This window comes from Parasteatoda tepidariorum, chromosome 6 (assembly GCF_043381705.1).
Source record: "Parasteatoda tepidariorum isolate YZ-2023 chromosome 6, CAS_Ptep_4.0, whole genome shotgun sequence".
In the NCBI taxonomy this organism is placed as follows: Eukaryota; Metazoa; Arthropoda; class Arachnida; order Araneae; family Theridiidae; genus Parasteatoda; species Parasteatoda tepidariorum.
This window is the reverse complement of record NC_092209.1, coordinates 2,949,817-2,965,041: the sequence shown is the minus strand read 5'-3', so window position 1 is coordinate 2,965,041 and position 15,225 is coordinate 2,949,817. Positions and strand designations below refer to the sequence as shown.

The window sequence follows — 15,225 nt, the reverse complement described above, 5'->3', positions numbered from 1 at the left end:
AAAGCGTAACAGCACGTCTGAGATATATATATATATATATATATATATATATAGCTGAATAAAGATAAAAATGAAAAACAGAAAAGAGAGAGAAAACGAAGAAAATTAAGAATAATAATAAATTTTATTTACCGCTCATATGCTTGAACTCTTAGAATGATATCAAATGTATACGTTTCAAAATATCAGACAGACTTAAACAAACTTACATTAACAGATCTCCTTAACTAAAGGTAAATGTACAGTAAGCAAAAAAAAGGAAATCCCTGAATATTTTTTGATCTAATGATCACGTAAATTCAGTCCTAATATTTCGAGAGTGCCTAACAATAAATCAATAAATGAATGTGCTGATTATTTGGTGCAGCAAATTTTTTAAATGAAGAAATCAGATTAAAGAAGAAAATAGTTTTTCTAAATAAAGATATTCTTTCAATATTTACTCTATTTTTAGCTAATATAGCTGCAAAACTTTTGCATGTTTCCTTGGTGAGATACTTTATTGCCAAAAGGAAAATTAACAAAAATTTCGGTTTTGTTTTAGTCCTCTTTAAATATCGATTAAATTTCCATACATTAAAAATATTTTATTAATCTTAATTATTAAACCAAATATATGTCTTGTTCTGAAATGCTTCCTGGATATATATTTGAATGAAAAATATGGTTCTAAAGGAGTTTTGTTTTTATTTTTATATAGGAATGTTTAAGAAAACAAATGATTTGTACAATAATATGTCTGACTAATAAATAAAATCTATGAAACACTTTTAGTGATTAAATAAAATGCATAGTATTTTTGAGGGATATTTCCGTATTGTGATTAGTTGTACCAACTACAATCGCCAAGGGGCCAAACTGATTTTAAACTGTAGATGTTTGCCCGGGGGTGGCTACGAGTTTACGAGTTATAACTTTTAAGTTGGTCCCTTCCTGCGATGTCTTTTTTAATTTTATTTTTTATGATTACTATTATTATTATTATTATTTTTAGTTTCTCGCGGGCCGCTGCCCGGAAGTCTCCAACACTATGTGATTATTCTGCCACAAATCACGATAAGGAAATCTCCCCTATTTTTGGTGTTATACTTTAATTTCAATTAAATTGTATACTTCTGTTATCATAAATAAAATGAATTCAAAATTACGTATAATTTAAGGAATAAATTAGCATATTTAACGCAATTATTATTTACTTGCTTATTTACTTTTTGTCTTTTATTTACTTTCTATTTGGGCAGTAAAAAGGGAAGTATCGACCAATATTATATACATGTTACTTTAGGAGTTGTCATAAATGAAATAATATTACAAATACCGGCGACCAAATTTGTTATAGCTCAAGGGTCTCTTCTAACTAAAATGTAATCACCTCTTGAATTTTCCTATCATGAAAAGATTTTGTACTTTAAATGGTTTCCTTAATAATCAGTACTTCAATGCATAAATGGGGAGAGTTCCGTATCGTAATCTGTGTGTGTAATGATGAAAGTCTGCTGCTTCCTTCATTAGCCGTATTTGATAGTGGTTAATGTATAGTGGAATTATGAATGTTCATTTTGGCCAATATTGAATGAATAAAAACAATAACGTTTCCAGGAAATGATGTACAAATCGTTGAATGTAAATTTAGATTTTATTAAGCATAATTTTGTAAATTATGAAATGGCCATTTCTTCAAAAAAATAAGAAACCCCTTAAAGGGATGAAATAAGAATACTCTCTATTGAGAGATCATAAAGCCAGAACATTTCTGACCGTTAGAAAATTAAGACTGGGAGGCCCAAAGGCCCCCAGCCTCCACCAATTTGAAATTAAAAGTGAATATATTTATTCTCAACGGACAGAGAAAGAGTATGGGTAGGAGATCCAAAATTTGGCGATTTATCATAATATATCATAGCCAAAAACAAAGCCAACTAGCATGTCCACATGGGTTAAAAAGAACACCTTGGCGATCACGAGTCGCCAACAAATTTATGTGAATTATTATAACCATGCAACCGAAACATTTAGCCGTTGGAAAATTAGAATAAAAAGTTATAAATAGATTTTTGTTTTCGATTAGAGGCGACAGTGAATTTATATGTCTGCATAATAATGAAATAAAAAGAAAGTATCCGTTACATTGATCTGGAAGAGAAGAAATAAATATTTTATGTTCGCTTAAAAAGATTAAGTTTTTGATTTATTTTAAAAGTAATTCTATTAATAAAAATAAGCTTAAGTAATGAAGGATATTTTAAAAGATAGAAAATAAATATGTGTATGCCAATTCTGGCATCACAGTGTGCATAATAATCTTGACAGAGGCCCACAAGACACTAAAAAGAAAAAATCCATCACAGAAAGGGAACCAATTGGAATGGTATAACTCGTAACCACAAAATTTGTATATTTAAAATTTATTTGGCACCTTGGCAATTGTAGTTGACGCGACAAATCTCGATACTTAAATATCTCTTCATAAATATATGATAATGTGAAAGTTTTTCTTTTTTAAATTTAAATACTGATTTTGTTTTGAGCATAAGTTTTGAGAGTTTAATGACTTCTTCAGGTGTATACCTTGGATGCCAGAAATCACGGAGACAGTGAATGGACAGAGAAAATGGACTACGTTGTCATGGCGGATGACGTTGCTCGTTTCATGGACTCCATCGGAATTCAAACTGCCAATATTATCGGTCACAGCATGGGCGGCAAGACAGCCATGTATTTTGCGCTCAGGCATGTGAGTTGCACTTAAATGCAAACTCTTAATCTCGGTTTAAAACTTTCAAACACACACATTGCGCTTTAAACTATACGCATAATTAGTAATTAGCTTTAATTGCGTATTTTATTTCAAAAGTTTGTTTATTTTATTTATACATTTTTGTAAAGATGCTGTTTCCGTGACATCGCAGGTAAAAACACTGAAGAAACATGTTTTTTCTTTATTGCAAGCATACCATTGGTTACTTGCACTTCAAGGTGAAGACACATGTGACCTATGACGTCAGTGCCAACTAATCTTTATCAGCAAAATGGAGCATTAAAGTTTAGCTAAGTTTCTCTACATAAGTTAGAATGTTAATTAACAGTAAGTTAATTAAATACAAAGCCGTATCGCACATCGAATGAGTTGGAATATAATTATATCTAGTCCACTTATTTTGCTTAATTTAGCTTTGTTATTTGTTTATATATTTTATTGTAACAGTGATATATTTTTATTTTGCGTCCCTGGATACTTCGATGCGTAATTAATTTTTTTTTAATGTTCCATATGGCTTCATGCTTGTCTTCGTGTTAAATGTCTGTGTAAATATATAGCAAAAGAATTAAAATTTTTGAGAAAGTACCTCTGTGAAATAATTTAGAATGTGTCACTTAAGAGAATTGATACTTGATAGGCTAAGCTTTCTCGAAATAGAATTTAAAGAATGGTTGCTAACGTAAACAAATGCCAACCCATCACGATCGAGATAACCACACTATTTCTCTTACAGGTCTGACTATACTTTATTTTCTCTGTGTGAAAATTTGATTCTAACATCCACTTATTAAGACAAGTATTTGTGAGAAATGGTTAAAATCAGTTAAAATATTTAATTTTTTACGATTATTTTCATAGTCAGATAGAGTACATGCCATGATTATAGAGGACATGATGTTCGTCGATCCAAAAGTCTGCGAAGAAATAGGTAGACACTATTTACTGCTGTTAACAGAAGTCTTGGACAAAATTCCTCTGCATGTAGATCTTCTGGAAGCTAAGAGAATAGCAGCCCGGCACTTGACAGCCACAGAACAAAAAGTAAAACATTTATTGATGAATGCGTCACTAAATGAAAGATACTCTGAGTAACTTTCGGTCTAATGATCAGATTTTCCAGTTATATGCTCAATTTTAACGGTTTGAAGGCCTCACCTCATCAAATATGCTTATTAATGAGTGATATTTTAAGTTACGAAATCAGACGCAGAAACATGCTTTCACTGAATAAATATACCTTTTTCCCCCCGACTGATTTGATACCTGACTCTCAAATTAGTCTCACTTTGGAGTCTTAATGGTTTGTTCAGGAGCGCGGTTGTAAGTTTGGACCTTTTCTGTTAATTTGACCTTTTTATGTATTTCATCATATTTCAGGAATTTTTAAAGCGAAGATTTTTGTATACAATTATAAAATTTGTTTATCTAAAGACAATTCTATGGGGAAAAATCATTTTTGATAGTTATTTATTTTTTTCTAAATAATAGTCGAAAAAATTATTATATATACACATTTTTGCACCATTTTCAAGAATATAATTTTGAATGACTAAATACAAAATTTGAGGACAATCGGTTCAATAGTTCATGAGTTTTCAAATTTTAAAGTCGGATTTTTAAAATTTGATTTCTCTAGAACTTTTCGACTGATTTACTTCGAGATCTTTTCGAAGACAAAGTCTGTCTTTGTGTCTGACTTCGTGACTTAAAATATAGTCTTCACTAATAGCATTAGCATATTTAAGATGAGGCTCTGAAACCATTGAGCTCCAGTGCGTAAAAAATCCAATCATTAGATCAAAAGTTATTCAGAGTGTTTCATTTTTTTGTACACTGTACTTATGTGTGTATAATTATGTTTGAATTCAAAAGGGGTAATTTCGTCTTTCATTCCTTCACGAATTTTCTGGGAAAAATCATCTCTTAACAATTTCAGGGAATAAAGAGCGTGGATAATATTATCTCTGAAATGAGGATAATTTTATAAAGGAAGTTCCGTAACTCTTTTAATTAATACTTTCAAATCGTTGTAAATACACTGGAAACAAGAAGCCATGTCTATGAAGGGTACGAAATTAACATTTAACTAAGAAAAATATCAGAAATTTTTTGAAACAACGGCCAATTAATATTGATATTCGCGATCGCAACGAACTATAGGGGGCGTTGTTGTATGAGACTAATACCTGCGATTTTTATATGAACAGTCATTAATTTACTCTAGAGTCGTCTTTAATGTAGCGCGTAGCATTGCAACGTTCCTTTTTTATCATGGCTAATTAAATTTAAAAAAGAAAAATGCTTGATCTTCTTTCTTGTACAACCGAAAACAAAATGGTATCTCTTTTTATTAGAGAAGGAATATCCAAAACACATCGGAAAAATATTTGTACATTAACAGAAAAAAATATGTATATTCTTATAAGAGTTAAAACCTAATGCCCGAGAAATAGTATTACTAAATTTAATGATATAACATGAAAGGCCCATTTAAACTTTACATTCTATAGTTTTAAGAATCATATTAGTTCAAAAATTAAAATGAACAAAAAGTATACATAAGCCTCATAATTTTATGAAATTTAATTTTGTAAACAACGTTTTTTGACAACAATTTTTATCAAAAAATTTCAAGTTTCAATAAAAATCATTATTTAGAAACTAAGAAACGTAAAATAAAGAATGCTGACGAAACAAAAACAAAAAAACAATTCTTTTTTGTCGCCATTTTTAGTGCTACGAATATTCGTCTTTGGGATTTGCCAAAAACAAAACAAGATGCAATTTTATTTTTTCAGGAGGGAAATATTTTACCGAAAAAACGAAAATGTACCAATTCCCACAACATAAAACTTTATCTTGGCAAACGTACGTTTTGGAAATGTTATTTCATTTGGAATCTTATTCATCAGAGTTCATATGGCGATATGATTGTTTTGAATCTATGCTAAACTCTATATCGGCTCATTTTCCACCGAAATCCAATTAACTATTTTGATTTTAAATAAAGTGTTTTATTTTATGAACTGTCGCAAAAATTTTAAGTGTAGATTGGCGGCACTTAAAAACCGCCAAATCTGTAGCGGCGGTGGCGTTAATACGTCGTAAGTACCGAATTTTTATTCCATACTTTTCTGAATCATATTATTTCAAACATTGGAATATACAAGAAGTATACATAAACACATAATGTTATACCATTTAATTTTTCAAAAGTATTTTGAGAACAATTTTTATCAAAAAATTATAAACTAAAAAACGGAAAATAAAGAATTCTTAGGATAAAAAAAACGATTTTAAGAATTATTAACATTGAAATAAAAACTTTCATATTGTTTCTTTTTTTATTATTCTTATAGTTCTTAATCAGACGTAAAAAACCATTCTGTAGAGAACCATCATCAAATGAAAAAAAAATATTTACAAGCAAATTTTTTATTGTAAAAATCATTGCACTTACCTGATTTATGATTCCCGGAGAATTCCAAAATGATAAGTTCCTTGTTTGAAAACTTTATTCTCAAATAATAGATACATAGTTTATACCTTCATTACTTTTAGATAACATACTACACAGCAAAATTTTATAATTGATATGAATTTGAATATGTAGCTAAAAACAGAATAGCTGAATTCTAGTTGAACTTATTCTTTCAAAATTAAAAAAAACTTACCAAGAAAACGATTTAAATTAATTAAGAATCAGCACAAATGGCACTATTTCAAGTAACTTGGATAATTTTTTATTGTTGTTTTCCGAATTATATGGATACAGAAATATATACTATTCTATAACGAAGAAGAATATGCTATAACTATTACAATTCTGTATGTTCTGAATTCATATTTATTCACTGGAATGACGAAAGCAATGTTGACTTCAGTTTAATTTGTAATGAATTGAAGACAGAAGAAATGCATTTTACCTTAATACACACATCTGTAACAGTATGCGATAGCGAAATCGGAAGTTATCAGTTGCAAGTTTGTTGATAATAAAAGTTGAAAATTATTGAGGAATTTTCTTCAAATGTTAGGCGTGTTCTGTTTCTGAAAGATTTAACAATGTTCTGGAGAGTTTTTTCAAGTTTTTCGACTTTTTCCTTAAGGAAATTTTGCTTCTTATTTCGTGCAAAGAAAATGGCGACCGACTCTGCCAGTGATTCTGATGGAACTGAATGAAAACGTGATAAATTAATGTCTGATATTTACAGGCTCCCGCTAGAGGTCGTACTCGAGCGTTACGATCGCGAATAAAGATGAGCATATGAGGGACTGAAATCATTAAAAACCAGTTTATTTGACTGGTTGCCTTCTTCTTATTCTAAGAACTGGCTGGGGAAAAATTATTTTAATTCTTGTTGTTCTCTTATTGATCTCAATAGCAGTGGACGGTATTTAAACCATTCGTTTGATATTTTTTCCCATTCGTTATGAAAATAGTTTACCAGAAATTCTGATTTTCAAAATTTTAGTCTTTGTTACTATACTCTAATTATAAATACAAAATTGAACATTGAATGTAACCAAATAAATGGTTTTTATGCCGTATTCAAAAGTATTGTGTCAAAATTATCAAAATGTTTTTCAGAACTATAATTTATTTTACCATTTATTTGATAAAGTTTACCTTTTGATGTCCCTGCCTTTATCCAGATAGAGTAGTATTAGACTGTTTACACTTCTATGGTTTATCTAAAATGGTGGTTTACTTGAATTGTTATAAGAGTTCACGTATTTTCTCAAATGTTCTTCAGAGTTATCATTTATTTCACCATGGTGAAATAACGCATAAATGCATTTATTTGATAACCTTTTGATGTCCCCGCCTTTATCCAAATAGAGTAGTAAGAGGCTGTTTATACTTTTATGGTTTATCTAAAATGGTGGTTTATTTAAAATGTTATAAGAGTTCACCTATTTTTCCAAAATGTTTTTCAATTATAAAAAAGAAAAAATTGGTCTAACTAAAGCTTTCAAGCGTTTTAAAGATACTTACACGGCACAGATAGATCAAGCTATGGTGTCTGTTTTACGCATTTTTCATAATAGTAACGTTCCTTCACAATAAGCTCTTTAAGTCAATGACTTCGGTCTACCGCTTCCTCTGTTTGCGTCAACCATCTATGGACTGGTGTTTTACCCTCGTACCCCGTTGAGGAGCAGAGCAGGATTTTATTTGCTGATGAGTGATGGTAAAGTTATTAGCTCGTTCGAATTCTAAGGAGCACGAGGGTGCTTCAGAGGGGGTAAAAGAAACAAGGAATAGCTCACGGCTAGCATGGCCTCTAGAATTAATTGCAAGTAAATAATCAAAAATGTTCGGGGCCTCAGTTGCTGAGGGATATTGTCTTCCCACCAAACAATTCGCGATCGCAACGCTCGACTGCGCCATCTAGGGGGAAGATCGGTACGATGGCATGACCCTTCCTATTTCCTTCTTCTTCTGAGTTGTATAGGAATGTACTACAATATTTTCTCCTTTCGTAATATTTTTCGTATTTAATTGTCACAAATATTTTTTTTAAAATTCTACGGCGCGTTCTATTGGAACTATGATCAATGTAGTTTTCAGCTCTCTATAGTGTCCTAACTTAAAAGTTTTTAATTTTTATGACAGATACTAGCTTACTTCCTTCTCTTATGACTCTCCACACGCTAATAGGGAAAGCATGCGAAGTGTTGCCATAGGTTGAGAGTTCTGATCTACGTCACCTATAAGCCATTTCGATCTCCTATATCTGTGGAGTCTTGCTTATTTTTACGTAATTTGTTGTTCCATTTAAAAAGAGACATTATTTGCATCAAACATACGAGCCTGCACATGTGTTTAACCAAATTCGTTTATTGTTGCAAATATAGGGTTACGGTGGAACTCAAACTCCTATTTTATATAGTGTTAGGTGGAAAAATGCGACTTCTCAGCCATGATGGTAACTCTAACACGAATAATTAAAAAAAAATATAAACATTACTACTCCAAGTATTTATTGTGCTACAGATACATATACAGGCTTGCACACTCTTTACAAAGTATGATTTATTATAAGCTTTCGCCCAGTTGAAGAACAGTTCGCACAAGTCAGAGAAGGAAACTACAAAGATGCAGCGATTGTAGCGTCGAAGTAAAGCGAGTTCGAATTCCTCCGTATCTCTATGTGATGAGCTTTTAATCTTGTGATATCTGTTCTTCGACATAAGGGTTTATAAGTTGAACATTGAAAGAAGCAAACAAGCCTGCGTATGTATGTGTAACTATAAATAAATCCGTAGATATCTATAAATAAATAAATATAAATAAACGTAAATAAATAAGCATAAATGAATAAATATAAATAAATGTATCCGTTGTTGTGGTGGGATTTTAACCTACTACCTCAACTCTTTCATTTTAGACTGATGCGCAACATTTAAGTTACTTTTTCGGATCAACACTACTCAAGCTTCATATTTATTCATAAATATGTGTCTTCTACAGTTTTAAAGAGGCCTTGCCAACCTAGCTGCATCACCAGGTGAAACATGGAGGTTTAAATACCGCTGTTCCCCAGGATGAATCTCTGTGCTGACCTTGTGCTATTTGTCCTTCCACTAGACAAAGGTTTATGAGCCTTAATTAAATTCACAAGCCTGAAAATGTATGTTTTGTCAATAAATAAATAAATATATAGTTTTAAGAGCTAGTAGTAGTTAGCTTATAGCTTACATAGAAATGAAAACAACTTACTAACAAAAAACAAAGTTAGCTACCGCTTACTAAATAATGAAGAGGAACTTTTGCGTTATCTCAAAATGTACTAGTACTGTTAAAATTACCAACTCTTTTGGGATATTTACCGAATTTTACCTCATTTATTACCAAACAATATTGTAATAATACCATGTTTGATTATTTCCAAAGAGCCAGAAAATACACCATATTCTGCTAGTTTCGGCTAGCATTTTTTATGGTGCTATGATAAACCATGTTATCGTGCTTCTTAAAATACAGAGAAATGACCTTTAATTTACAAGGTCTTGCTTTGTGAAAGAATTTCTTGTGAAAGCGAACTTCTTAATTCACACATGCTTAGAGCACCATTTTCTAGGGTGGTTACGGAAAAAGATTCCGAGTTCAATCCCAGCCCGTCCTAAAAGAATATAAACAGAATATATAGCTACAAACAAATCGCTCGAATCTCAAGTGACACCAAGATTCAAACTAAAGATATATTTTACGAACATATTAATTTACGGTAAGTGGCTTATACTGTAAGTGGTTTATACTGTAAGTGGTTTATACGGTAAGTGGTTATATATTTCCATCGAAAAAATTTACGGACAGACCTGTATTTTTAAGACTTTAATAGCTTTACCCTCTTAATTTTTACGGTAGTTTTCTTTAATAATTTGCTTAACAAAAACTTTTAATATCTATATTAAAGACGGTCATTACAAATAACTCTGCGTATATTATCATTTGCCAAAATAATAATTTCTTTATCTGACGTTGTTGCAGGTAGATCGAACTAAGGCTCTCACTCCACTCCATGAGTGGGATGGGCGAGATCTCCCACTCAAATTGAAACCCGAAGGAGGTTATGAATGGAAGACAAACTTGGAAGCCATTCATGGGTTCATAACTAGAAAAGAATTCACGCCATCCGAAGTTCTAGAAGAAATAGGAAAAGATCCAGAAACAATCTACGATGGTCCTGTTTTGGTCATCTACGGAACACACTCTATACTCAATGTGTAAGATTTTTTTAAAAAAAAGTCATATTTTAAATATTTTTAAAATTAAACATCAAGAAAAGAGCATAAATAATGTCACATTGGCAAACCGACATGCTTTCCTGAGCCGTAACAGTGACAAAGTTCTCGGGTCACTCAAACCGCTAGTGGGGTGCAACTGAGATAAGTATTTATTACGTGAAAATAACGTTAAAATGCCGCAGAAGCATTTTAAGGTTTCTATCAAACGTTTTATTTTGGTTTCAATGGGTAGTCTCGAATACATTAAATAAATGTTAAAATTTGGGAAATTTTTAACATAAAAATGGCCATTTTTTTGCCATTATTTTGCTACGTAAATTTGACAAAATTGATCTCTTTTATAAGGGATTTGTGAGTTCACTTCTGCCAACCTTAGAGAAAAAATACATGCATGCGTGTGTGCGCAACAAGGTGGGAGCTGAATATGTAGTGGTTGAGAATCTTTTCACAGGTTGCGGTGTGGAAATTCGGAGAGGCGTTATGACGAGGATCAAAACTACATGGCGATTCTACTATGACCGTTAAGAGAGAGAGAGAGCCCTGAGAAATGGCCATGCTTGTGTGTATAAGGACTGGGATTCAACTTAAGCTTAAAGCCCACCCAGCTTCAGCTCGATGGGTACCGGCTTTTTAAGAAAATAAAGACAGCTTTTTGCGTAATGCTTACCTGATAGCCATAATTATGCAGAAGATTGTTAAGACATCTTTTTCTTGGCAAGGACTGCAGCGGGAAGTTTTTAACGCCCTATTAGCAGATAAACTATAGTTCTGTCATGAAAAATCTTTTTCAGTGACGAAACACAGAAGCAACGAGAGAAACACACAAAAAAATTGCAATAATTTACATGAAAGAAAAAATGAATGTCTTGATTATCTTGTTCATTTAGATGTACATTTGGATAAATTATGGAAATTATGAAAATAATACATTTTGGATAAATTATGGAAATACGAAGGGAAAAAATGTGCAGGAGCATCCTGAATGACTTTTGATCTCATACTTCCTCAATAGAAAAGAAATAATATTTTTCGTAACAAATTTAAATTGTAAAGTATACAGAGAAATCACTCAAATAGATTCTAAGTTATCGGACATTAATAAAATCAATTATTTGAATTCACAAGAGCTTTTCGACCGATTGCGTTCAAGATTTTCAGCTGAAATTTAAAATAAAATTCTTTAAAACGATGTATAATTAACTAACCTTATTATTAAAAATTTTTCTGACCATTTTATATCAAACAACAGAAAATTAAATAATATATCACATCAAATACCATTTTTCAGAATATTTCGTATCAAATAACAGGAAATAGTAAATAATTATAGAAAATAATGTTTTGCAGGATAGATATCTTGGATAAAAGAATTTCCTAACTGCGCGAAAAAAGATTTCGATTTGTTTAAAAAGCTCACGTAATTGATAAAATACACTAAGAATATAAAATTAATATTGAAGAGTTCAAGTTCTCTTTTCTTAACTATTAAGAGCATATTTCCAGATTGCGGCTACCCCCTTCATTTTTTGAGGAATCTAAATTTCACGAGGTATGTTTATTCGAAGAGAAAAAAAAAACGTTTCTGTTTCATAGCGTAAAATACCGTCTATACTAATTAATTAGCATATTTAAAGTTAGGCCCTCGAACCATTAACATTGATTCCGTTAAAATCAAATCATTAGGTCAAAAGTGATTCGTTTCTGCGCATAGTGGGAGTACCGGGTGCGAAAAATAAACGCAACACACTGATTAACTTTTGATCAAATGATGGGATCTTTACGAACAACAACTCAATGTAAATCGTTCGAATGGCTGACCTCACATATAATAATTAATAAGCTAATTAGTGTAAACGTTAATTTAAAATACAAAATCAAGCATAAAAACGCACTTTCTCTGGATAAACATGCCTTTTTTTCAACGGATTAAAATTTTTAATCCCCGAAATACAAGGGTCTGGGAAATAAGGTCCTTATAGTTTGGTCAGGAGAGCGATTCAAAGTTTGGACTCCTTAATGTTAATTTTACTTATTGCGTATTTTACCATAATTTCAATTATAAAATTCGTTTATTCAACGAAAACTCCGTATGAAATATAACTTTTAGTAAATATTAATCATTTTTTTATTATTATATTTAGTAACAGGCGTATTTTAAAATGGCGTATTCTTAAAATACGATTTCTAAAGAACTATTCCTCCGAATTCGCTGAAACTTTGCATTTTGCCATGTAAAATTACATTTTTTTAAAATTATGTTAAAAATTGTATAATTTTCAATTCAAATTTTTTTGGACTGTTATTGAGTAAATTAATAAAAAATAATGAACATTGACTAAAATTTTTTGCAAGGAAATATTTTTGGATAAATAAATTTTAAAATTGTGTGCAAAATTTATTTTAATTTGCTTTAAAATTTTTCGAGATATGGCGAAATACGTATTAAATAAAACTAACATTATGACGTCGAAACTGTGGACCCTATTTCCCAGATTGTCGGTACACCCCTCCCACTATATTTTGAAAGTTAAGAATTCTAATATGCAAAAAACTATTATATGTTTATTCAGAGAAAGTATGTTTTTCTGTCCGATTTCATAACTTAATTACTAATCGTGAAAATCCGATCCATTCGAACGAAAGAGTTTGCTCACTGTACATGCAGCATCAGTTAGCATGGCAGTTAAATGTTTATGAATCTCTATGATTACTTCTATTGATAATTTTTGCCGAGCGTTTTGCTGTTAACACAAGAAGTATCCTCACCAAGTATAGTGCTCAAAAATACAAATGGACCACCATGAATAACTTTTGATCTAACGCTCTGGAACTCAGTCTTGATGGTTTGAGGGTGGAACCTCACACATGCTAATGATTTAATCTATGATTATTTATATGATGATAATGATTTAATCTATGCTAATTAATTTAAAAAATATATGCTTATTCAGAGAAAGTACGTTTTAGTGTCTGATTTCGTAACCAAATTAATTAGCATAATTGAGGCTACTTCTTCAAACCATTAAGATTGAGTCCAAGCACATGAAGATCCCATCATTAGTTCAAAAGTTATTCAGGGTGGTCCGTAAATTTATTTTCGCACTGTATATTCTGTGCTCTGTGAAAACAAAGTCACATAATTTGTTATTTAATGCATCGTACCATAAGGCTTCCGACAAAGTAGTTTCTTCAACTTGAAAATATTTGCTTGGATCAGACCAAGGAAACTACTATTTGGGTGAGTTTTTACAGTGAAATTTTTCTCCTACAGGTTGAGCGGAAAAGAAGAGTTCGTCAGATGGTTTCCAAAGACTGTCTATGAACCTGCAGAAGGTGCCACCCATACAATACACATTGAATATCCAGAAACATTTACAGAATTAGTTTGTAATTTTATACTGAAATGTCGCGACATTTAAAATAACAGTTTTAAAGATCAGTAAAAAAACATGTTCAACCATGTATTATTTTTCGCAAAAAATATTCTCGTATTATGTTAAGCTCATAGTTCTCTTTCTAAATAAAGTTTATTGAGTGATATAGGATATACAATCGATTATATATTTGAGTATTTATTCTTATGTAAAACGCAAATCACGAGAATAGAGTATAAATATATGACTAAATACGACGGGTGTTTTTTAAGTAAGGGTCGTTTCGTTGTGTCCACGAATAGGTGCCGAGTCCGTCACAACGAGTGCTTGTGTCGTGTCCCCGCATTCCTTAGGACCAACTGCGCTCAGTTGCAGCTAAGTAGGAAAGCTGTACGGCCAGTTCTGTGTCTCTAAAATGTCCACTCACGAGATACGGTCAGTGAAGCTCTTTTCGGCAAAAAAAAATTTGCCTGCTGCATACATTCTCTAGCAGATTTGTGAAGTAGGTGCTCTTTGACAACGACTCTCTCCGCAGCTCAGCTTTATTGGACTCTTTTGATACTGAAGATTTGGACCATCCTTCCCTACAGCCCAGAACTTGCGCTGAGTTATTTTCATCTTTTCCGATATTTCAAACATCATTTTGACAACAATCACTACAATGATGACGAATACGTGAAAACGGTTGTGACCTCTCGGTAAAGCGACAGCCTCTGTTTTTGACATTTTTCAAATTTCTAGCAATAAGCAAAGAAAGAAAGTGAGTTTTTTACACACCCTATATCAGAAACTATAGCAATAAGCTGGTAGCGTGTGTATCGATTTCTTTGGAAATAATATGAAATAATTGCATAAAATTCCGGAAGTTAAGATGGACATATGTTTATTTTCATGAAGAAAGAAAAAAAATATTTTGCCTTACGTTTTCTTTTTATAACTGTGAAAATATTCAACAAAATTTAACAAACTTTTCGGAGCAATTTATAATTAATAAAAAAATATACTTTTAAAATTCGAAAAAATTCATTAGAAATTGCGCAAGATATGAGTACAGTGATATCTTTCGGGCGTTCCACAGTAAAATGTTTGTCGATGGAGATTCTTATCTCCTATTGACTTTAAAATTGTTATCGAAAGTACAAATAAACGCTTTTAATTTTAGTGAGTGTCATTTTATTGGTGTAGAAATACTACTTCTGTTTTCGCCAGGAAAAGACGGATTAATGAAGAAAATTTAGCGTCGATAAAAATGATCCTAACTGATTTACTCGTAATTACGTGCAAAAGCAAATTTACCAATTAGTAATGGTAAAGCTGTTTTAAATAAATAAAAAC

The 15,225-nt window shown here is 31.4% G+C and overlaps 1 protein-coding gene across 1 annotated transcript in view; it reads left to right on the top strand.

The window, feature by feature from the left end:
• The window catches only part of LOC107453901 (sn-1-specific diacylglycerol lipase ABHD11), a 27,738-nt gene extending 13,677 nt beyond the window's left edge, over window positions 1–14,061 (top strand). The window contains exons 4-7 of the mRNA XM_016070913.3: window positions 2,561–2,734; window positions 3,620–3,802; window positions 10,260–10,495; window positions 13,788–14,061. Coding sequence (XP_015926399.2) covers window positions 2,561–2,734; window positions 3,620–3,802; window positions 10,260–10,495; window positions 13,788–13,935 — 741 coding nt within the window. The 3' untranslated portion in view covers window positions 13,936–14,061. The remainder of the gene's footprint in view (window positions 1–2,560; window positions 2,735–3,619; window positions 3,803–10,259; window positions 10,496–13,787) is intronic.
• Window positions 14,062–15,225: the final 1,164 nt, after the last annotated feature.